A 26,250-nucleotide genomic window follows, 5' to 3' on the forward strand; every position below is an offset into this window, starting at 1 on the left:
GAGCCATGGCCGCTGAGCCTGCGCGTCCGGAGCCTGTGCTCCGCAACGGGAGAGGCCACAACAGTGAGAGGCCCGCATAACACACACACACACAAAAAAATGTAGGTGAAGGATGATGTTGCCTTGGACCAGTGGGGTGAGAGGGGAGAAGGTGAGAAGTGATCATCATATTTGGGGTATATTTTTGAAGGTGGAACCAATAAGACACTACCAGAGGAAGTATGGGAAATGAAAGAAGCAGGGGTCAGGGTGACTCCTAAATATGGAACCTAATCAACTAGGTGCTATTTAATGAGATTTTTAATAACCAGTGGTGCTATTTAATGAGATAAAGTCTGAGGAAGGAACAGATTTAGGGAGAAAAACAAGTTTGGTTTTAAACAAGTTTCAGTTGCCTTCTAAATGTTTAAGTGATGGTATTGGGTAGGCAGTTGGGTATATATGAATGTCATTATGGTCAAGGAAGAGGCCCAGGCTAGAGATGAAAATTTGTGAACCATGGACGTATGAATGTCTTTTAAAATCACAAAATTGGATGAACTTACCTCAGTGATTAGTATGAAAAGAAAAGAGGTCAGCAATTAATTACTAGGGCATTCCAACCAACATTTAGTGATTGGGAAGAGGAAGAACATTACAGGAGTAGCCAGTAAGACAGTAGGGAAACCAGGCAAGTGCTCTGTTCCAGAAGCCAAGCGAAGAAAGTGTTCCAAGGAGTGGTCAGTTATATCGTTCTTCTTATGCTACGTGGATATATCCTAAGCTTGAGTTGGATGAGGACAGAGAATAAAGCATCGGATTTCTGAACATGGAGATTGTTGGCAGTCTTCTAAAAGTTTGTATTAAATGGCTTGTGAAGTAGGTGAAGTGGAGATGGCCAGCAGCTCTTTCAAAGAGTTTTGCTGTAGTGAGGAGCAGAAAAATGGGATTGTAGTTGTGGGGGAATGTGGGATCGGAGATGTTTGGTTTTGGCTTTATTGTTCTAAAAATAAGAGGTATTGCAGTGTGTTCCTGTAGGAAATATCCAGTAAAGAGGAAGAAATTGAGGATGCAGAAAAAATTGTAGAAGCAAAACTCTTGAATAAACAGAAGGGGATGGGCTCCAAGGCACAAGTGTAGTGTAGAGGTTATCCTTGAATAGGAGAAGGTACAATTTATAGGTATAGATGTAGGTATGTTGGTGCGACTTTTGATTACTTCTTAGTGAAGTAAGAGGCCAGTTGTCAGATGAGTGTGAAGAGGGGCAGAGGAGGTTAGAAATACAATGAGAGAGGAAGGGCTGAAAACAATGGACTCAGAAGGTGAATTGAATAGAGAGGTTTCTAATTTTGGTAACTGGATCATGTCAATGTCATTAATTTAGAGAAGGAATATGGAAAAGAAATTACCTATGCCTTCATGTGTGGCTGGAAAATAAGTTCAGTGATAGACATGTTCATACAGAGATGCCACTGGTTCCCTCAGATTGTTCAGGGTGAGAAGAAAGGTCCTAGAATGGAATCTTAGAAAATACTAGCATTTAAGGAGCAGAGGCAGTGAAAGTGAGTAAAGAGAAGTATTGGGAGAACCAAGAGGGAGCTGGGTCTTGAAGGTCAGAAGAACAGAGAGTTTGAGAAGGATAAAGAAATCAACAGTAGCGTGTCCTATATTGGTTCCTAAAGTAGGGTACAAATATCACCAGAGGCACACAAGCTTTTAGGTGGTACTTAGAGTAACATTTTTTGATTTTAGTATTTGTGGCTTATTCTAATGGGCATTAGAAGAAATAAATAACCAGCACATCAAACCTGTAATTCATGAAAAGTGGTACTGATTTTCCCTTTTAACATAAATTAATGTAAGATTAAACAGTGACTCCATTTAAAGAAGAACATTGTATAAATAATGGTACTGGTACCTATGGGAAAATGACGACAGTAGTGGACGAATGAATAGTGTGGGAAGCTCTGGGTTTAACAGTTTAGAAAATCATTTGGTGACCTCATTTTATCAAAAGTATTTTCTGTAAAATGGGGAAATATCTATACTAAAACAAGAATAAATTTTAGGAAAATAGAAATATTAAAGTGAGCTCTCTATGTATAGTTGAATTACTTTTAGAGTTACTGGCATAGATTCTAAACTATATAACTTTTGTTTCATCCTGTCACTGTGTAACTAAAATAACTTTAAAGCAAATAGTTAATGATACCAGGAATCATTCTTTAGATAATATATAATAGGATACAAATAAGGAAGACTTTAAAAAAATTCACTTATTAGAAACATGAAAAAGTAATTTGTGTTTGGAATAAAATAGTAGAAAACTTTGGCAGCTGAGTGAAGAAGGAAGGCATTTATTAGGCCCAGCATGTAATACACACAGAGCAAGTGGTTTTATTCTGTCTCTGGGACTCTTGGAACTGAGTCACTGCAGCTTGGTTGTGATGCTGCAAGAGGACTGTGTCCAAGGGCAGCAACTAAGCAGTCGCTCTAGATATTTGAGTAGCACTTCTTGAAGTCAGCTAGGAGGTTAGCACTGCAGCTTGTTACTCAGTTATGGAATTCTTTTGTTCATTACCTTAAAAAGAAGAAGTTGCAAATTTATAATCTGAGTTACAGAGCTTAACACTTCAGGTGTGCGAATGGTCTTTGCCAGTGTTAGGGTTACTATCTTGAGTCTCCAGTAGGAAGTGAGTTATACTTTTGAGTTTGTAAATTAAGATCATGGTTCTGCTTCCTTTATGCTCTGTATGTAGTGCGGGGACACCCACTGGAAGGCATCGTTAATCATATTTTGTGAACACTTACCTACAGATAGGGTTGGAAAGTTATACTGAGACATCTTTCTTTGTGTATAGGCGCCATTCTGCGTCAGGAACTTACTGTGGTTTCCTGCATTCACATCACTGAGGTCACAGTGATTGTACACACCAGCAAGAAAAATGAAGGATGAGCAAGATGGGGTCTGTTTTATCTAGCCCCCACTAATTATTGAGCAAGATATTTTTAATATGGTTTGTCACTGCAGTAGTACATGTCTCCTGATAGGAACTGAAGGGGGCTAACTTCTAGTTATAAATACTTTGTGTGTAGTAAGTTAGGCAAGTTCATTGGATGCTATCTTTTTACATCTTCAGTTTCCATTCATTGTTGCAGATGTTTTTGGAGATATTTCAGTTTGTGATGTTAAGCTTTGCTATCTCATATAGCAAGCATTTGCATGACTCCTTCCCATTCAAAAAGATTATTCTAATTGGCAGAACTCTCCCTCCCTCCCTCCCTCCCTCCCTCCCTCTCTCCCTCTCTCTCTCCCTCTCTCTCGGTCTCTTTCCCTCTCTCTCTCTCTCTCTGTCTCTCTCTCTCTCTCTCTCTCTCTCACACACACACACACACACACACACACAAATCCATGCTACATTAGAGTGGGCTCTTTTTTAAGTGACCTATGCCTCAGAAAATTCTTTACGTGCACTGCAAACCAACTAGTTGAAATGAATTCCCAGTTTTGGAGTTCTTGTTTGAAACAGTGAGTACCAGCAGTTCTCTGGCAGTCCAGTGGTTAGGACGCGGTGCTTTCACTGCCGTGGGCCCAGCTTCAGTCCCTGGTCAGGGATCTAAAATCCCACAAGCTGCAAGGTGCAGCCAAAATAAACAGAAAACAAACCAAAAAAATAGGGGCTTCCCTGGTGGTGCAGTGGTTAAGAATCCGCCTGCCAATGCAGGGGACACGGGTTCGATCCCAGGTCCAGGACGATCCCACATGCCCCAGAGCAAATAAGCCTATGCACCACAACTACTGAGCCTGCGCTCTAGAGCCAGTGATCCACAACTACTGAGCCCATGTGCCACAACTACTGAAGCCCACACCCCTAGAGCCCATGCTCTGCAACAAGAGAAGCCACCGCAGTGAGAAGCCCGCGCACCTCAACGAAAGAGTAGCCCCTGCTCGCCGCAACTAAAAGCCCGCACGCAGCAATGAAGACCCAACTTAGCCAAAAATAAATAAGTAAAATAAATAAATTTATTAAAGAAAAACAAAAAACAGTGAGCACCAAGTATTTCAACCCCTTTAGAAATATAATCATTGATTTTTTTTTTTAACTCAGTTCCATGGGCTGATGGAAATAAAGCAGTTGAGCCTGATAATCAGTAGAAAAGAGCATTGGTGAGATTTAAAATACATATGACTGAGGATACCTGGCATGTATCTGTGTGTCCGTGTATATGCTGGTTTTGGGTTTTCCCCCCTTTTTTCTTTCAGTGTTGGTTGTTACAATAGTCGGATTTATTTCATACTAAACTATTGTGGTCTTTGACCAAGAAAATCTCAGTAGTCTGTTACTTTTTCTTAACCACCAAAGTTTATTTAGTTAGGATCTTGAAAATACAGGAGAAATTTAAATCATATTTCATAGCTGTTGAAAAGAACACAGCTTCGGATTTCTCTTCTCATTTAGTTTATTTTTATTGATATAACAACAAATCTAAATTTGCCATTCAAAATTTGCCACTCTGAAAGCAGTTTAAACTGCTTTAGCTGTCAGGCATTACTTAATAACCCAGTCAAATCACAAATATCTAAAATGATAATTTTAAAAAATAATAAAACAAGCATATCAAATTTCAGGAGAAGGAACTAGAGGTCAGTAGCAGCTGATAGGGTATGTGGGGTTGATCAAGTCTTCTGAGTCCTGGTATACCTGTAGTAATATAGCCAATTTTCCTTGATGATGTGAAATACAGCTAGAGGAAAACCTAACATGAACAAAACAATTCACCACCTCCCTCACCGTACACTGCCTAAGTACCATAAATGTTAAAAACTGGGAGAGGGGCTTCCCTGGTGGCGCAGTGGTTGAGAGTCTGCCTGCCGATGCAGGGGACACGGGTTCGTGCCCCGGTCCGGGAAGATCCCACATGCCGCGGAGCAGCTGGGCCCGTGAGCCATGGCCGCTGAGCCTGCGCGTCCGGAGCCTGTGCTCCGCAGCGGGAGAGGCCACAACAGTGAGAGGCCCGCGTGCCGCTAAGAAAGAAAAAAAAAAAAAAAAAAACTGGGAGAGAGCAAGAAACCGTGTTATTTATTACATGCAAAGTGGCCACTGAGGTGAATACCTCCAGGCAACTTTGGTGATATAAAGCAAAAGGAAACAGTATGATACTATCATTTATTTTTCTATGCTTTTCACTTGATTTAGTGCACTGATAATATGTACTTAGATTCAGGTAGATATACTCAAATCAAAGTTCCTGTCTTAATCCCAAACCCCTAAAGTGGGTCTGATATCAGGCAGCTAGGGAACTTTCTTACTGAAAGCCACAAGGCCTTGCTCAAAACGTTCTGTGGTAGAGGGACTTCAGTGGCCTTTTTTGTTAACCTTTGTTTAAATATCATACTTATTACCCAAACCAGTGTAAAGGACAATGCCTAACCCTCTTTGTCCTCATATCTAAGTCCTATGAGATATTACTGGGCTCAAGTCCTTAACAATCATGGAATAACTAGGCTCTTGTGTTCTCATTTAAAGATACTGTTCTTATAGTCCACTTAGTCTGAGGAGTAAAAAAGACCAAGTAGCCTTTGACGTTTTATTAGCCTTGGCCTTGCATTAGGAAATTGCATTTAGGAAAAAGCGCAAGCCTAATGGCAGTAAATGCTTCTGATGGAAGGTCCCTTCCCCATTATGCATATCTCTGGGCTTCCATTTATAGTTTGAGGAGGGGGAGCAGAGTTAAATCTATTGATTTTTCTACCAGATTTTTTTCCTTGACATTAGCAGGTGACCAATCACTTGCAGCATCGGAAAGGAGAGGTAAATATAAACTCCAGCGGTTGTGAGTAGCTAGGAAATCTAAGCCCTCCCCTGTTGCCTCATCCCAACCCTCTGTTTATAGGCTTATTCTAGGTGTTAAGAATTGAATGAAGCCAACTCACTGCAAGAATATGTGGTTGATGCGAATAGACATGCTTAATTTAAGCTCACTGACCACATAAGGACTTTAATATCATTCTGTCTTTTGCAAAGTCAATGGAAATTATACCAAACCATGACATATGATGATACTATTGTGGTATACTTGTTTTCTTTACCACATACACCCTGCTTTCCTGGTTCCTTGTGTCGGCTTATATTGTTTTCAGTAGCTCTTCCCCATAACCCTCCCTCCTGCCCTCCCCCCACACAAAAATTCTAATCTTGCCCATCCTTCAAGGCCCACTTCTGCTATATGCCTTACTGATCCCTTAATTATAAGTAATGCATAACCAGTCATGCCACCTGCGCCTCTCCTTCAGCTGCTGTGACTTGCCATTACAGTTACTTGTGTACAAGACACTACTCTCCTACAGGACTTCTCTAGCTCGTTGAGAGCAGGGACCAATCCTTTTTTTCATCTTCATACCATGGCCCACTATGCATTCCACACCATCCTCCCAATATTTAGCCCATAGAATGTACTTAAACTGCAAATTAGCTAATGGCATTTCAGGTTTGAACTACTGAAAATACCTAGTAATAGAGGGTAATTAACTCATACCCACCCACTGTTTATCCAGAATGCTTTATACCAGACCCCCACTCAACATACATATATAGATACAGATCTTCTTTTGAGGTCTGCAGCTCCCACACAATAGGAGGGGGAATAGAAAAGGAATTATCTCATTTGTGTCCACTAGAAGATGACACATCTAATAGATAGCCTGTATTTTCTCCTGTCTGCTCTGTTTTTAATGAAAGTTACAAATGTCCTTGTTGACCCTCATTGAAAAACTGACATTTATGGGTAAATCAGTAAGTGTGAGAATCTATTGGATTTGTTTCCCCAACATTCTTGCTTGAAACAAATTTCCCTAGGCTGAAGTAAGACAGAGATTTAAATTTAATAATAACAATAACAATAATAACAAAATATTCAACAGCAGCTATGGCAGTTAATTTTCTTTCTTTCTCAATATTGTTTCTACATGGGAAAATCTTTCCTAGTAAAACTTCCAGTAAATGTTTAAATTCCCTTGTTTAGACATCTAGCCCAATCGTTCACATTTCTGGAGGAAGTTACAGCTGTGGAGAGCTTGAATTCCATCACTGGAGGCATGTCTTCCAGTCTCCATGTCATGGTGTCTGTGTCTCAGCTGGTGCTGACTTTGCTCCCTGTGCTTTAGTCACTTAAGTCATGGCCACGTGGCAAGACAAAGAGGCCAGATTTATTGGTGGTTCTCTTTTTTCTTCTCTAAAAGAAGGCAGGGAGTACAGGTCTATAGAAACCAATGCACCTCTGAACTCTTGGGCAAATAACATTCCCCCACCATGTGTGAAGAGAGTGTTACCCAGGGTAGAATTTAACTCTAGAATATGTAGTAAAAGGGAATCAATCCCTCTCTCTCTCTCTCTCTCTCTCTCTTTTCTTTTGAGGTCACACACTTTTCTTTCTTAGTTTTTCCTTTTTAAGCTCACTTGTGACTCATTCACCTCACCATGAGGGAATAGCTATATAATCCTGAGGTTGCTGATTTCAAGTCTTTAATATGGTGTTTTCTATCTGGCATTGCCGTACTTTTAAGGTCAGCCAGTACATAACCATTACTTTTTTTTTTTTTTGCTGTACTTGGGCCTCTCACTGTTGTGGCCTCTCCCGTTCCGGAGCACAAGCTCCGGACGCGCAGGCTCAGCGGCCATGGCTCACGGGCCCAGCCGCTCCGCGGCATGTGGGATCTTCCCAGACCGGGGCACGAACCCATGTCCCCTGCATCGGCAGGCGTACTCTCAACCACTGCACCACCAGGGAAGCCCCCATAACCATTACTTTTAAACCTCCTGCAAAGAATTCCATTCAGCAGTAACTGCTGAATGAGAACAAGTCTGAGCCGTTACTTCCGTCAAAATGATTTCTCTCGTCTAAGTGGAGGACAGCACAGGACAGAGGAAGTGAGGCAGTTTCCCTTGTCTCAGGTGCAGCCATCAGCAACCTAGGTTCACCTAGATTCAAGGAGTTCTGTATGTTTATGTTCACCGTGGTTTCAGCGTTAGTGTTTCCTACAGCTCCTCTTACTGTAGGACAGTAGCTTCTCTCTCCATTTCAGATAAAGAACCTAGACACAGAGAAGGGAATTGATTTGCCAAGGTTCATATGGTAAGGCTGCAGCTAAGGCAGGATTTGAATTCATACCATGGAATGCTCCTCTTAGAACAAGGTCTACAAGACTTTGTCACAGCCCGTGGAGGTGGAAATCATAAAGGAATCTTTTCCCAGTGAGGTTTCTTACTGCTTCACGTATACCTATTTCTCTGTGTAGTACCAGACCCCACATGCCACCCACAGTTAAAGTTTCCTCGTAATAATTTAAAGCAATCTTGCATAACAATGGTGCACAACTGAAAGATACACTTTTGTTCACTTCACAATTTATATTACTATTTTTCCTAAAAGATACATATCCTACTAGAGAAATAAATATGAAATTAGTTGCTTGGCTCTTACAAAGTTCTGAGGCCTCTCAATTTTGTGGCATTTCTTATAACTAACCCTAAAGGATTCCTAACCCAACCAGGAATTTCTTACCAACTTACGAGATTCAGAAGAGAAGAATTCTTAAAAAAAGAAGAGAATAATTCTTTTTAACAAGTAAGTGGTTACCCAACTCCAGTTAGAAAATATTCTTCTAGGACCTTTGTAAACAGGATTTATATGAGAAGATAGGAGATTTCTTTAACCTTAGTCATGGTAGGAGTTCCTGAGAACTTAGTTTACTCTGAAAATCTGTTTAGCCACAGAATAATTGTGCCTTTCTCCCTTAGGAGACTTATGCTTTGACAAGGTATATTAAATATTTAGTTGTTTTCCAGAACACCCTTGTAGGGGAGGTGCATAAGTATTGACTTATGCAGTCAGTACTCTAACCACAGAAAAGGATGTTGATATGTCTAAGATCTCATAGCAGTTCCAGAATCAGAAATACCCTCTTTGGAGTTTCATGCTCAGTTGGTTTTGCCTTGTACTCTCTTACTTCTAAGAAAAATCAGACTGCCAGGATTTGAATTGCTAAATGCTTTGCAAGCAAGTATAGAGCATTAAGCAGAGAAAAGTGTTTCCATTTTCACCTGGAACCTTGTTGTCTAAAGCATTTCATTTAAATCATGTAGTTCCAAAAACAACAACAACAACAACAACAACATACCTCTCAAGGTTAGTCCAAGCCATAGAATCTCATCATTTTTGCATTAACAAAAAATAATAGCCTTATGCACGGAAGATGACTTTTTACTTTTTAGGTGTCTTTCCATTTTTCCTTCTCCATTTTCTTGTGTTTCTTTAATAAGAACATCATCTCTGCCTTTGCTGGGAAGACAAGCAATATTTTTCTACATAGGCAACTTTTTTTTAGTTCCCCTTTGAGCTAGTGTAGACCTATACTATACGTGCTTTTTTTTTTTTTTTTTTTGCGGTACGCGGGCCTCTCACTGTTGTGGCCTCTCCCGTTGCAGAGCACAGGCTCCGACGTGCAGGTTCAGTGGCCATGGCTCACGGGCCCAGCCGCTCCGCGGCATGTGGGATCTTCCCGGACCAGGGCGCGAAACCGTGTACCCTGCATCGGCAGGCGGACTCTCAACCACTGCGCCACCAGGGAAGCCCTGGACCTGTACTATAGTCCAAAGAATAGAAACTTATTTTTTCTGAAATTCTTCAGTTCTCCCTCAGGCAACTGGAAGGAGTAATTCAAAAATTAGGCAGTATGACTTTCTATGATTAGCCTAGATAATCATGGAAATCACACCAGAATGCTAAATCAGTCTCTTTTTAACTGTCAGCCTAAGAAAATTCATATTAATAGTTCTCATTTTAAAGCATGTAGTTTTTACATGATCATTTTGACCCTGTCTATTTCCAAGAAATATCCTAACATAAACTTCTTATGCTTCCTTTAATTCCCCCAGTTCTCCCTGATCCCCTTTCCTGCCCTCTCCCTCAGAGGTATTGGCCCCAATTTCCTGAGTTGGAGGGCAAGACATTCTTAGAATGCAGAAGGCTTGCTTCAAGAGGGTGTCTGAGCTTGAGGTCATGCAAGAGGACTAATTTTAGCTTCCGGATCTTATGCACATCGTATCTTATAAATTACCTATGAAGCATTTTAAAATATTGCAGACATTTTAGAAGATGAAACCAATTAAATTTTTATAATAGAAAGAGGGTTGGAGAGAAAAATAAGAGATGGCAAAGGTTGGAGGAGGAAATCAACTGCAGGAAGCACAGCTAGAATTTCACTGGGTTCCAGTGTTAAAGGTTTATCTTTTTGCTTTACATGACCTGTGTCAAGATAAAAAATGCTTTAGAGGCAAATTCACCAAAGCTGAAGGCAGAGAAGATATTCACTAGGAAAACATGTTTAAAATTATCAGTATCATTGTCATCTTTTTTTCCTCTCTGCTTTTAATAGTCATGCTTATTTATTTCCCAATTCAGAATTGCCTCTGAAAAGCATGCTGTTCTTCATAGTGAATTTTAGTCGGTCGGGTGTGTAGAGTAGTTGTTGTCATTGCTCTGTTTTATTTTAATGCTCTTATGCTTGGTTTCCCCGTACTTAATTGCACGTACTAGGTGGTGAAGACAGAATTAGAGGCAAATCTGCAACCTCTGTCTGTCCTCTCAGGAGAATCTGGAGAAAGAAAGCAACCACCATTGCTCATGGCTTCTTTTCTTAGCCCTCCAGGGCCCACACACTCCACACCTTCCGTCTCTGTCAAATCGTACTTCTCGTCGTCTCCCAAACACAAATGAGAATTCCTGTTCCTATTGCTTTGCTCAACACATTATTCCTCCCTGCCTAGAATGCCACCTTCTCTACTTTTTCTACTAAAGAGGTAGTATTGACTAGGGGAAAGCCAAGAAGCTTTGTGGTAAAATAGAATTAATTCAAATCCCAGATCTACCACTTACTTATTGTCTGACCATAGGCAAGTTACTTAGTTTCACTGATAATCAGTTTCCTTATCTGTGAAATTAATAATATTTCACAAGGTGTTTTTGAGGAGTAAGTGGAAGAAAAAATACAGAAGTATTTTTTACTCAATATTTTTACTCAATAAATATTGATTCCCTTCCTTGTAATTCCCTCTTTTGAAGTTCTGTGTTTTTAAATCCTATGTATTCTTCAAAATTCAAGTTCTACCAACTCAAAACTTATTCTCTGAAGCACTTACTTGGCACAGTTGACTACCTCATTATTGTTTGTTGTCTTGCATTCATTGTCTTGTAAGCTTCTTGAGAGCTAAAGCTTCTGACATAGCCTTGTTGAAAATGGTAGCCTCAGATGTGTGATAGTGTAGAACTGGAAAATGGTAGCCTCAGATGTGTGGTAGTATAGAACTGGAAAACGGGAAGTGAATCCCTAAGTAGGCAGTCCCCTTTCTCTCACCTAGGAAGTTGGGAAAGGTTTTGAGTCCATTGTGTTTTCTTGGCACAATAAGGAAAATGGCCTGAGAAATGCTTTCCAAAATTATGGAATCTGAAAGGGAGTCATCAGATCCAGAAAGAGACTTCTTGTATTTCCATTGCCGCAGAGACAGCCTGATTGGGTACATACATCTCTTTGGGGCAACATTCTCTTAAAAAATAAAAAAAACTTGTAGAGAATGTTTGGGCGTTCTGATATAGGAGGAAAGTTACTTTTACACTCTTACCCAGAGAATTGTCCTATAATATGAATGTAGGCTTCCACTGAACATGCACCTTCAGTAGCAACACACATGGAACATGAGGAGACCTGTTCAGCCAGCCAGATTCCCACTGCAGCATACACAACAGCCTCGTAACACATTCTCCTACCCAGAGAACGTCCATCAGGTGGAGCTGGGTAGTGGCTCTTTATCCCTGTTAACATAATCCCTAATAAGGTCGAAGCTCTTCGACTCCTGGGCAAAACTGTAGCAAAAGGTCATGCTCACTATACGTATCAGAAGGTATCACAGAGTGCTATGATTACATTCAAGATGTGACATTTTATGCTTAGGTAAATCTTTATTACATGATCAGAACTTGTTTTTCAAAAGAAAAAAATAGGCACCTGTGTGATCTGACAGTCTTAAATGTGGATTCTCTGCCTCCACTATCCCCCTCTAAGTCCTTGGTTTTTAATTTATAATCCTTTACCTTTTGGTATATCTTTCATTTTAAACTATGATGCAAGAATGGTATATTTTTCAGCTATAATTCATCTATCTCCAGACTTATTCAGGTACTAATCTGTCATTTCTCACCTTCAAAAGGCAAATAGAAGGAAAACCACTTTTTTATGATGTTTCTGACTTTCAGAGAATTGTTTCACAATCATTCATTATGAATGGAAGGAGATCTTGGGACTTGAACTTTGTTGTTATAGTTTTTTCCCCAAATACTTAAAATAGCCTAACAGGTGAAACTTGAACTTCAGTGCAAAATCTTGAATCGCAAGTATGGTCTGCCTTTGGGCACTCCACCTCACTGATTTGTGCATGTTCTGCTGGAGAAGAACCGACAGTCACCTTTTTGCTCTTCTTGATAGTTGGGAACCTTGAGCTATGGGACTACACAAGAGAGGTTGCTAATGTGCTCTATCTGTGTCTCTTGTCATTGAGGTAATTGTCATGCGAAAACCCTGGACAACAGCCATGACAAACAGAAATATTTTGACAACTCACAGTCACTGGATGCTGCTGAAGAAGAGCCCTCTGAGACAGGAACAGAGGAAGACCCTGTGCTCTCTGTTGAGAATTCAGGGAGGGACTCAGATGTCCTTAGACTTGAAAGTAAGTTGATTTGACCTGAGCTGTGCTTCTGGAGTAAAATCAACTCTCAGACTTGAAGCTTAGGCTTTCTCTACTCTCAAGCGTTTGTTCTTTCTTTTAACAGTCACTTACTATATTGTAGATCATGAAGGTGACCCTCAAGATTGGGAGGCAGAAGGCAAGCTATAAAGTGAAAATGCTCTGCACACTTCTTTCTGTTTTCTCCACCTCAACATCTTCATTTGCTAGAACAAATTTGATTTATGTACTAGTCTTTCTTCTTAATGTCATTAGTCTATTGAGTAAGTCATTGAAAAAAAAAGCAAGTTGTATTTATACTAACCCAATAAAATTTAAAGATTTGAAATAACGGGCATACCCACCAGGCCCTTTCCTAAAATTCCATTTTATGACCACATTTTGAGCTATGCTGTTCTAAAAAGTTTTAAGATTATCAATTTATAATTGCCAAAATGAGTGACTTCTGTTTTTTGTTTGTTTGTTTTTTTGCGGTACACGGGCCTCTCACTGTCATGGCCTCTCCCATTGCGGAGCACAGGCTCCGGACGCGCAGGCTCAGCAGCCATGGCTCACGGGCCTAGCCGGCATGTGGGATCTTCCCGGACCGGGGCACGAACCCATGTCCCCTGCATCGGCAGGTGGACTCTCAACCACTGTGCCACCAGGGAAGCCCAGTGACTTCTTTTAAGTACTCGTCCTGCTTAACCTCTTTTCTGCCTTTGGAACTGTGCACGACTCCTCGCTTGAAACTTTCTCCTCCTTCTCCTCTTGGCTTCTGGGATATCACTTGTTCTTGGTTCTTCTCCTTATCCTCAGAATATCTTTTTTCAATTTCATTCACTTATTCTTTACTTTGCCTTTTATTTTTTTTACCCAGGATCTTAACCTTGGTCTTCTTTTCTTAGTCCTCCATGTGTTATCTCTTGGTGTTTCAGATACTTTGGAGTATACCAATGACTCTAAATCTGTATTTTCAGCTAAGACATTCTTTGTGACTCCAGATCTTATTTCTACCTTTTTAGTGGTCTCTTTATCTGGACGTGCCACAGCCATTGCAAACTTAACATATCTAAAATTGAACTTGTCCTCATTTTGCCCTACTTCCTGAACTGTTTCTAGTTCCTATATTCCTGCTCCCTGTTAATGGCACAACTCATCCAGTCATCACTATGTCCAATCAATCCCTAAGACCTGTTAAATATAGCATCTCTTCATCTAATCTATTCTTTGTGGCACTGTCTGAATTTAGACTTTCTTCATTTCTGCCAGGGCTGTTGTAGTAGGTTCACTATTGGCTTCCCTATGTCTAGTCCTTTACTTCAGTCTATGTATGGAGAGTGCGAGAGAGGCAGGGGTTGTGTATGTGTGTAGGGGAGAAAACGAGAGATAATACATAGAAATTGGTATACAATTTAAAAGGCAGAAACAACCCCTGTTACCACTTTCTTGTGTGTCCAAAGAGTTGTTTCTGAAATCAGACCTGATCTGGTAAGTTGCCTACATTTAAAGTTTTCAGTAGCTGTTACCTATCGGAAGAGTCCAAATGTCTTAATGTGGGATATGAGGCAATTTAGCCCTTGATTCTGTCTCCAGCTGAACTGTACCATCTACTAGTACTCTGCATAGCAGGAAGTACAGACCTTTCACTATTTCCCTCACGTGCCATGCTGCTTTGAGCCTCCGTGTCTTTGCATAGGCTGAGAAGGACCCCTGCATGTTCTGTGCTTTTTATAGACAACTCCCGTGCATCTCCAAGATCCAGCTCAAATGTCATCTCCTCTGTGAAGCATTCACAAAGGTCTCCAAGCATTTAGTTGCTCCATTTGCTGTCTTGTTCCTACTTTTTGTCAAGGCATATTTTATACAATATTAATTGCTTGTATGTCTTATGTTGCATCAGACTGTGAGCTTCTTATATATTGTGTCCTTTATAACGTTATATTCCTGTGTATAGTAAATATTTGTTAGAGTAATGAAATGTGTCCTTTGCCCTCCTGTGTAGATTGGATTAACATATTTAGCAATTACAAAATTTTGTGTTTCCTTCTAAGTGGTATTGTGTATGAAAAACAATGTCTAAGAGAAGCAAGCTAGACCTCAAAGGAGGAAGTTGTGACCTTCACTTTTGCAGGTTTAGGGAATTAGTTTCATCAGTTCTACCAGAAATCATTGGGCTTTAGGAAATTAATTTTCCATTTACCAACTCAAAAGAAATTGACTTTTAAACCAGATGGCCACTTTGTTCATTCACAGTGGGTCTACTCCTCTCTAATGCCTGGCAGCCTCATGTCTCTTACTGACATCAGGTACCCATACAACCAAGTGAACATCATAAGGGAGGCTGATACTGAGTAATGTTAAGGGGTTTTGGGGTTTTTCGGTTTGGTTTTTTTTTTTGGCCACGCCACAGGGCATGCAGGATCTTAGCTCCTCGACCAGGGATCAGACCCATGGCCCCTGCAGTGGAAGCATGGAGTCTTAACCACTGGACCACCAGGGAAGTCCTGGGGTATTTTTTTCAGTTTACAGAAACTTCCTATTCCAATACAACTCCTTAATGAGTGGAATACTCATGACTACCAAATTAGAGTTTTTTCCTACGACAATTCAGAATAAAACCCAACCAAAATCTTATTCTTTGTCTCTTCGTTTTCCAAATACATCATTGCTTGAGGCAGATAACCTAGTGTTTAAATTTCTTTAGTTTCATGTTTCCCACGTAGTTCCATTCCATCCCCATACTGGGAACACTGAATGGTTGCCCTGGCTAGGGCTAGGTGTTTGCCAAGTCCCTTCAACATTATGCAAATTGTCTCTTAGGGTGCATTCCTTTTCACATTGCTAATTTAATTATAGTATAATGATGACTCTTACTAGTTTTACTCTTAGCTACTAACTTTTTTTTTTTTTTTTTTTACTGTGTAAATTCTGGGATACTGACAAGTCTACAGGGACCACAGTCATGGTATGTGGTTAGGAGTCAGAAAGACTCTTTTTTAATATAAAGAGTATGGTATAATAAAAGTCAAGCATAGACATTAAAGAATTTTTAAAAACTATTTTTGTAGGAAATTTTAAAGAAATACAAATAGTTAAGCCCGCTCCAGTAACCATAAATTATTATGATAATCACTACCTTTTGTGGTACTTTATACCTTACAGAGTTATGAATTGTGTATTAACCTTGTGAAATAGATATTAACCCCATCTTGTAGCTGAGAAAATTGAGACTCAGAGTAGTTAGGTACCATGCCTAACATCTTCAGTAGGTGACGTATAACTAAAACTCATCCTCAGGCCTTCAACTTCCGTACACTGTGTGTCATTTGCCTGTGGTTCTCAGAAATAGGTGTTTGACCTATGGGATGCAGCAAAAGCAGTTCTAAGAGGGAAGTTTATAGCAATACAAGCCTACCTCAAGAAACAAGAAAAATCTCAAATAAAGAATCTAACCTTACACCTAAAGGAACTAGAGAAAGAAGAACAAACAAAACCAAAAACTAGTAGAAGGAAAGAAATCATAAAGATCGGAGCAGAAATAAATAAAATAGAAACAAAGAAAACAATAGCAAAGATCAATAAAACTAAAAGCTGGTTCTTTGAGAAGATAAACAAAATTGATAAGCCATTAGCCAGACTCATCAAGAAACAGGGAGAGGACTCAAATCAATAAAATTAGAAAAGAAAAAGGAGAAGTTACAAAAGACACCACAGAAATACAAACCATCCTAAGAGACTACTGCTACAAGCAGCTCTATGCCAATAAAATTGACAACCTGGAAGAAATGGAAAAATTCTTAGAAAGATATAACCTTCCAAGACTGAACCAGGAAGAAATAGAAAATATGAAGAGACCAGTCACAAGTAATGAAATTGAAACTGTGATTAAAAATCTTCCAACAAACAAAAGTCCAGGACCAGATGGCTACACAGGTGAATTCTATCAAACATTTAGAGAAGAGCTAACACCCATCCTTCTCAAACTCTTCCAAAAAATTGCAGAGGAAGGAACACTCCCAAACTCATTCTATGAGGCCACCATCACCCTGATACCAAAACCAGACAAAGATACTACAAAAAAAGAAAATTACAGACCAATATCACTCAACAAAATACTAGCAAACATAATCCAACAACACATTAAAAGGATCATACACCATGATCAGGTGGGGTTTACTCCAGGGATGCAAGGATTCTTCAATATATGCAAATCAATCAATGTGATACACCATATTAACAAATTGAAGAATAAAAACCATATGGTCATCTCAATAGATGCAGAAAAGGCTTTAGACAAAATTCAACACCCATTTATGATAAAAACTCTCCAGAAAGTGGGCATAGAGGGAACCTACCTCAAGATAATAAAGGCCATATATGACAAACCCACAGGCAACATCATTCTCATTGGTGAAAAAGTGAAACCATTTCCTCTAGATCAGGGACAAGAAAAGGATGTCCACTCTCACCACTATTATTCAATGTAGTTTTGGAAGTCCTAGCCACGGCAATCAGAGAAGAAACAGAAATAAGAGGAATACAAATTGTCACTTTGCAGATGACACGATACTATACATAGAGAATCTGAAAGATGCCACCAGAAAACTACTAGAGCTAATAAATGAATTTGGTAAAGTTGCAGGGTACAAAATTAATGCACAGAAATCTCTTGCATTCCTATACACTAATGATGAAAAATCTGAAAGATAAATTAAGGAAACACTCCCATTTACCATTGCAACAGAAAGTATAAAATACCTAGGAATAAACCTACTTAGGGAGACAAAAGACCTGTATGCAAAAAACTATAAGACACTGATGAAAGAAATTAAAGATGATACAAACAGATGGAGAGATATACCATGTTCTTGGATTGGAAGAATCAATATTGTGAAAATGACTATACTACCCAAAGCAAGCTACAGATTCAATGCAATCCCTATCAAATTACCAATGGCATTTTTTACAGAACTAGAGGGAGACACAAAAGACCCCGAATAGCCAAAGCAGTCTTGAGGGAGAACACTGGAGCGGGAGGAATCAGACTCCCTGACTTCAGACTATATACTACAAAACTAAAGTAATCAAGACAATATGGTACTGGCACAAAAACAGAAATATAGATCAATGGAACAGGATAGAAAGCCCAGAGATAAGTCCACACACCTATGATCAACTAATCTATGACAAAGGAGTCAAGGATATACAGTGGAGAAAAGAGTCTCAATAAGTGGTTCTGGGAAAACTGGACAGCTACATGTAAAAGAATAAAATTAGAACACTCCCTAACACCATACACAAAAATAAACTCAAAGTGGATTAGAGACCTAAATGTAAGACCGGACACTATAAAACTCTTAGAGGTAAACATAGGAAGAACACGCTTTGACATAAATCACAGCAAGATCTTTTTTGATCCACCTCCTAGAGTAATGGAAATAAAAATAAACAAATGGGACCTAATGATACTTAAAAGCTTTTGCAAAGCAAAGGAAACTACAAACAAGACAAAAAGACAGCCCTCAGAATGGGAGAATATATTTGCAAATGAAGCAACGGACAAAGGATTAATCTCCAAAATATGTAAACAGCTCATGCAGCTCAATATTAAAAAAACAAACAACCCAATCAAAAAATGGGCAGAAGACGTAAATAGACGTTTCTCCAGAGAAGACATACAGATGGCCGAGAAGCACATGAAGAACTGCTCAGCATCACTAATTATTAGAGAAATAGAAATCAAAACTACAATGAGGTATCACCTCACACCAGTTAGAATGGGCATCAGAAAATCTACAAACAGCAAATTCTGGAGAGGGTGTGAAGAAAAGGGAACCCACTTGCACTGTTGGTGGGAATGCAAATTGATACAGCCACTATGTAGAACAGTATGGAGATCCCTTAAAAAACTAAAAATAGATTTACCATATGACACAGCAATCCCACTACTGGGCATATGCCCTGAGAAAACCATAATTCAAAAAGACACATGCACCACATTGTTCATTGCAGTACTATTTTCAATAGCCAGGTGATGGAAGCAACCTGAATGTCCATCGACAGACAAATGGATAAAGAAGATGTGGTACATATATACAATGGAATATTACTCAGCCACAAAAAGGAACGAAATTGGGTCATTTGCAGAGATATGGATGGATCTAGAGACTGTCATACAGAGTGAAGTAAGTCAGAAAGAGAAAAACAAATATCGTATCTAACGTATATATGTGGAACCTAGAAAAATGGTACAGATGAACCAGTTTACAGGGCAGAAATAGAGACACAGATGTAGAGAACAAACGTATGGACACTAAGAGGGGAAATTGGCGGGGGTTGGTGGTGGTGGTGTGATGAATTGGACGATTGGGATTGACATAAATACACTAATATGTGTAAAATGGATAACTAATAAGAAGCTGATGTATAAAAAAATAAAGTAACATTTTTTAAAAAAGAAATAAGGGTTTGATAGATTAGAACTTTATTTTTTAATTTGTAAGGTAATTTTTAAAGAAAACTAGCATCTGCTATTACCATTATTTTATAAAACAACATTTTAATATCAAAAAAGTACAAAGGCAATCTTAGAATAAAGGTCAGTCTTTCTCAAAAATGGACAGTTGGCAACTTTACACCAACAAGTGTGTATCTGGATGGACATATAAGTTGTGTGTGTGTATTATAACTTTAGATATATGTTCTTGTTTTGCTTCTCACTTTGCTAAGGATTGGTGAAAATCGTGTAGCTGATTAACATTTTAAAAACCACTGCTTTAATAGCTCATCATATACTCCAGAATTTCTGCCCCCGAAACCTGATCTGTGGAGCGTAGGTTTTGTAGTCAGAGATATTGTTATCATGTCCTGGCTCCGTCACCTACTTAGTTGTTAAATCTTGGGCAAGCTGAGCCTTCCTTACCTCAAAAAAAAAAAAAAGCCTCAGAGTGCTCTTGAATATTTAAATGAAATAACTTAGGGAAACATTTCTACCAGTACAGAGATGGACTAGCACACAGATGGAACTCAGGAAATGTTCATTTCTATCAATGCAAACACAGGTGTGACTCTGGTGCTTCCCGACCTAGAGGCTGCTTGTGAGCTAAAGTCCTCACAAATACATACACACAGTATCTGCTCAATGAACGTCAGTAAAGGGGGCCCTGACATTTTTGCTCAAGAGTTATTACAGGAACAATTCCCTATTTGCTTTTCTAGGTTATTTTCTCCAAATTCTCAGTCTTCTCTTAACTATCCTAACCCAGATAAAAGAAGGAAGAGCACCACTGGTGCAAATGAAAACTCATGATTGTTGTTTTCTTCTCAGAAGTGAATCATTTCCCTGCCTACCTTAGTCTGAGTAATTTAATCTAAGCCTTTTGTGTCTTCTGATTACTGGCTTGAAATTTTATGCCATTGTTTATGCATTAAGTCTTCAGTCCACAGGTTTATACTCTGACTTCAAAGAAGAGATCACTGCCTTTTTTTTAATTGAAGTATAGTTGCTGTACAATGTTATATGTTACAGGTGTACGATATAGTGATTCTTAAAGGTTATCCTCCATTTATAGTTGTTATAAAATATTGGCCATTCTCCGTGTTGTACAATATATCCTTGTAGCTTATTTTATACTTAATAGTTTGTACCTCTTAATCCCCTACTCCTATATTGCCCCTCCCTCCTTCCCTCTCCCCACTGGTAACCTCTAGTATGTTCTCTATATCTGTGAGTCTGCTTCTTTTTTGTTATATTCACTAGTTTGTTATATTTTTTAGATTCCATATATAACTGATATCATACAATATTTGCCTTTTCTGTCTGACTTATTTCACTTAGCATAATGCCCTCCACGTCTATCCATGTTGCTGCAGAGAAGGCACTAGAACTCCAGGCAGAATTGCCCAAGGTCCTATGGTGATGGAGTCCTAATTTGAAACCAACTTTGTCTAATTCCATAGTATACTTTCTATTTTGTGAGACAAAGGAACATATCCTTAAAGGTAGAATGTGCCTGCTTGCCTTCAGAAACCACAGTCTAACAGTAAATGGATATTAATCATGTAAGACTTTCTGGAGGAGATGTTTTGAGTCCAAACTTTGAAGGAAGGATTTTGTCTTGCTGGTCATTTCTTTGAAGGTGTGACCTTTACCTCTGTTTATTCTCGATCTATTTCATTTTGAACGTAGCACTTATCTTTTCAGACTCTACTCCCTAAAACTCTTCTTGAAACCTCTCTTCCGAGATTATTAATACTGCTTCTTATCAAACACAGTCACCTTTTTTAATCACCTTCTGAGGGTCCTCTCCCTCTCAGTAGTGTTCCCAGCATAGTCTGGCTTCTGCTTCTCCTCCAGGCATGGGCAGCTCAGGCTCTCCCTGGGTAGCCCATTCCAGTTCTGACCATTCATAAGTCTTTCCTAATATTGAGCTAAAATATGACTTCTCGTTTCTAGTCCTGCCCTCTGAGGCTAACGAAGTCTTGCCTCTCACTAATGTCACATTTCCTTAGATATTTGAAGATGAGTATTGTTCCTGTCTACCCACCCGCCATGTTTTTGTTTCTTTTAGCTAAATGTCCACACTTTCTTCAATAATTTCTCTTTATTATAGTTTTTAGTCCCTTCAGCATCCTTGAAGTACTCACTCTGGAATTTTTTTTTTAATCTTTCTAGCAAAATATTTTTCAAGTCTGATTGTGTGTGTGTGTGTGTGTGCGCGCGTGCGCGCACGCGCGCACATGCGCGCAGTATATCAGCTACTCTTCCTACTATGGGATCACCCTTGATTTCTTCAGTCCTTCTTCATTTAACATGGTTTTGAGTACTTTCACCAAGTCACTTTTCTATGAATATGGTCCACTTTGAAAATCTCTTCAACTGTGGTACCCAGACCATGAATTTCCAGGTGTGTCTGGAATGTTGCAAAGTTATAGTGGACTTCTTTTTTTTTTTTGCAGTACGCGGGCCTCTCACTGTTGTGGCCTCTCCCATTGCGGAGCACAGGCTCTGGACGCGCAGGCTCAGTGGCCATGGCTCACGGGCCCAGCCACTCCGCGGCATGTGGGATTTTCCCGGACCAGGGCACGCACCCGTGCCCCCTGCATCGGCAGGCGGACTCTCAACCACTGCGCCACCAGGGAAGCCCTGGGCTTCTTTTTTTCTTCCTTTTTTTTTTTCTTTCTGTTTTTTGTTTGTTGTTTTCTTTTTCTAATCAGAACTACATACGCTTCTCTCCATCTCTCAACACTTCTCCTTGTCCCTGTGATTCTTGCCAGATTACCTCACAGACTCAGCTGTGAGTTTTCCCAGTACCCTGAGATAAGATTCATCAAAGTGAAAAAACATGAACTCATACAAGCCTCACTGCGAGTGCTCAGTCTCTTCACTTCACAATATTTATTCTCCTTTTTCCAGTTTGAAAATGGTACATGTTGAAGAAGATAAAGAAAAAATAAAGATATGGGTCTCAGTCTCTCTGTTTCCAGTTTTCATCATAGCATCTGCCCCGCAAGCAGCAGTCTAATATTTACTTTTTCTTCCTACTTCAAGTATAACTTAAAATCTTCTGAGATCCCTCTCTAGTCCGGACCTTTCTCCAGACCTGACTTCTGTATTTCCAGCTGCTTATTGGACAATGTCTGGAGATATGTTCCTCCATCCATTCTAGCCTAGACCATCGCTCCATGGGTCGTTATATCCTGAGCCCTCAGCATATTCTTAAGCACATAACAACAGGTGTTTAAATGAATTAATGAATGAATAAGCTTCTGAAATCCCAACACTATCCTATTGTCCTCTACCAGTACCATCATCTTTGTAAATAACATTATGTTTTCATATTCACAGATGCTAAAATTTCACATAGTAAAAAAATCTTGACATCATCTTTGGATTTATTCTGTTTGCCATTATATCCATATAATTACCAAATTCTATTAATTTTTCTTCATTGAAATTTCTTCATACCTCTTTCCCTCCCTTTCTAAAATCTCCCATTTACCCCCAGCCTGTCACCTTCTCTTTATATAACTCCTATAGAGATTGCTGAAGCACCTTTATAATTGTCCTGTGTTCTGTCTTCCTTCTGTCCTCCACCCCCTAACTCCTAAATCACCAGCTGATTTACTAATCTAACCGTTATAAATATTGTGGCTCTCATCTTGTTATTCTTTGCTTAACATACTAGAGGCTCCCTTTACAATGAATCTTCTTCCTGACTTTCCCAGATACTCTCAGTGTCACCCACCTTCCCCAAATATCTTATTTGCTGATATACTCTGTACATGTTTTTTGTTCTAGTTAATTTAAAATTGGTAGTGCCTTCACATATACCTTCCTTATGCCTGTATCTATATGGGTGTGTATGGGTATGTGAGTATATACATACCTGCTTTTTTAGTTTCATCAGTCGGGGAGTGCCCTCCCTGAACCTCTGTTCTGTCTGAATCCTGCCTCAGGTAGTCTACTCTCCTGTAAGAAGCATTTTGTGACCACATTCAATTGTGTTTTTCCTTTAGAAAAAAAAATCTAATGTAATTGTTCTCTCATTGTTTAATGTATTGATGTATAGTTTTGTGTCTCCAGCTTGATTATCTTTAATTCCTTGGGACCAGATTCCTTTTGCTCCCAGCATGGAGATGGGCATGTAATAGGGTCTAAATAAATAAAGATTGGTTTACGTTTCCTCACTCGTAGCACATTTATGATCTCCCCATTCCTCACCTTTATTTGGTGGTGTTCTCTAAGAATTGCTATCACCCCGACCCCAGCAGCCTTGGAAAAGGCCGAATGGCTGCCGGCTGCAACAGACTGCAGCAAGTTCCATAGTCTCTCAGTTGAATGCTGATTTTCATCAATGAAAGGCCCCTTCTCTAAGAACTTCTTGATAATGATATCTATTACCATATGGTAAGGGCACGGGGAAGTATCAACCTTTGGGACCTCTCTGCAACTAAAAAACATGAATGCTTTCTAGATAGTAGTAGTTACTGAATGGAAATAAGGCTTCCACACACCGCATCCCTATGCAGCTCTAACTATACACTGGGGAATTAGTTACCTGCTGTCTACCTTTGACCAAAAGCCACTTTTCTTTAAACCCGTATTCTTGGCTATGGCCAAATCTATCAAAAATCCTCTTCTGTCTCAGGACCAGGTGCAAGGAACCCCATGGCCATAGGAGAAAGAAGGAGAAGAAGCTAAAATAACATGAGGAGTACTTAGAGACAGCTCAGTTGCCAGGCAATTCTAATTAAGTTCCTGTTTGGGATCCCTATAGCAATCCTTTTCAGCTGCTTTCCGGAATTAGCTACTGAGACGTTTGTAAGTCACGTAGTATGCCAGACACTATGCTGAAAACATGGTGCCTGCCTTTCTGTTTGCTTACCTTTCATCTGGGTTGACAGTACTTTAACAGATGACACTTTTTAGAGTTTAAAAAGTCTTGAATTTCCAGCAGGACAGGGCAGAAAGAGGAACAGCAGATCCTCAAGGATCTCACAAAGCAAAGTATTCCTGAGTTCCCATTAATTGATTCTACAGCTATTTGTGCCTGCTGTGTGCCAGGTGCTGCAATGTTGGACATTTGGAATATAGTAGCAAACAAGATAGAAACTAAAAATAAAAACTCTTTGTCCAGCCTACTTATACTACTGGCCACATAATTTTGGCAAGTAACCAACCATTTTTATCTAAATACCCTAAAGAAAAAGACTTTACACACCCCTATTTTACTTTATTCTTTTTCAGAACATTAATGACAATGTTAAGCAATAGAATCTAGCAGATTGGCTCAGAAAACCTAAAAGAAACTTACTTGAAAGGGCAGCAGTACATTTTGTAGTCACGTGTTAACAAACGGAAGAGCCCTATAGCTTTTTCAAGAATGTCAAGAGATTTCTTGCAGGACTCTCAGCCTGGCAATGACCTTCCCACATTCTGGAATAGAAAGTGGGATAGGAGATAAGAGATGCCACCAGAGAGCTAAGGGTGACGCTGCAGACCTTCTGTGAGAGGGGCTCAAAGCTTTGTTTTTAGCCATGGTAATCAGCCATCTTTCTTACCCCAAGCCTCCTCAGAAACTAAAACTATGCATTTCTAAAATGGGTTACTCACTGTGGCTATAGGTCTGGTGATATGGTTATGAGATTCCTGACGTTGACCTTATTAATGCCATGTTCTAAATCAGTGAGCGAGCCAGAATGACCAATTGAAGTTTATTGGGATAACGTAGACTGGCATTTTGTGAACAATCAACCCCAAGCTCTCAGGTTGTCCAGTGGGTACATATTACAGAAGGAGGCATTCCATTTGTTGTTTGTTTTTATACCCTGTACACTTCCAAAAAGGATTGACGATACCTTTCACAGAACACACAATATAAGATTGAGCTATTAATTCAAAATAGCAAAAGTTAAATAGTAAAGAATTTTTTTAAGAAAGGAAGGCATTCTATTAAGAAACTTAGACTAATTTTGCCTTAAGCTTTCTAGGTAAGCATAGAGAGGGGCTTGTAAGGTGTGTAACCTGCAGTGTATAATAATGGAAACATATTGACTTCTCAAGAAAGAATTTTTACTAGGCCATTGCACTGAGAAACATCCATGAGAGTCTTTATATAAGAAGCATGAGCAATGTAATAAATATCTTGATAACCATTTTAGAAAAAAATTACACTAGTATATTGCTATTTCTTATATTAGCCATTAGTGAAAATGGGAGCCTTCATGTGGAATTAGGATAATTTTCCACTAAACAAATCATTGTTCAGTTGAGGCAGACTGTATGGTCTGAACAGCTATGATATTTCATATGCTATTTGAATAAAGCTTGAAGAATCCTATATATATATTAAGTAAATAATATTTCATAATAAACTTCATCTTTGCCATCTCTGTCTCATGTCTAGAGCAAGTTGGGTTTTTTTCCCCAAAAAATACACATATAAAATAACCATCTTCAGGACTTCCCTGGTGGCGCATTGGTTAAGAATCTGCCTGCCAACGCAGGGGACACGGGTGCGAGCCCTGGTCCGGGAAGACCCCACATGCTGCGGAGCAGCTAAGCCCATGCGCCACAACTACTGAGCCTGCATTCTAGAGCCCACGAGCCACAACTACTGAGCCCATGTGCCACAACTACTGAAGGCCGCACACCTAGAGCCTGTGCTCTGCAACAAGGGAAGCCACCTCAACGAGAAGCCCACACACCACAACGAAGAGTAGCCCCGCTCGCTGCAACTAGAGAAAGCCTGCGTGCAGCAATGAAGACCCAACACAGCCCAAATAAATAAATAAATAAATTTATTTTAAAAATAATTTTTAAAAACATGGCCATCTTCGTGCTCACTAGTGACATAATCTATGACCTCCTGCCATCTAGCTGCTGCCATTGTGCTCAGCCAGGTTTTTTACAAAAGCTAGATGACAAAGATGATATTATATTATGAATTTAGAGGATGTTGAATGGTATTTTTATGAAGATGGACTA

General features: G+C 39.5%; 1 protein-coding gene across 2 annotated transcripts in view; it reads left to right on the top strand.

Moving 5' to 3' along the window:
* TTC17 (tetratricopeptide repeat domain 17) overlaps positions 1-26,250 on the top strand; it is a 156,081-nt gene that overhangs the window by 81,703 nt on the left and 48,128 nt on the right. The window contains exon 17 of one of the 2 annotated variants that reach the window (XM_082844325.1): positions 12,591-12,761. The exons of the other annotated variant lie outside the window; for it this stretch is intronic. Within the exon in view, the coding sequence (XP_082700451.1) occupies positions 12,591-12,761 (171 nt within the window). The remainder of the gene's footprint in view (positions 1-12,590; positions 12,762-26,250) is intronic. 2 annotated transcript variants of the gene reach the window in all.

The sequence above is a fragment of the Leucopleurus acutus genome (genome assembly GCF_964270905.1).
Source record: "Leucopleurus acutus genome assembly, chromosome: 8".
NCBI lineage: Eukaryota > Metazoa > Chordata > Mammalia > Artiodactyla > Delphinidae > Leucopleurus > Leucopleurus acutus.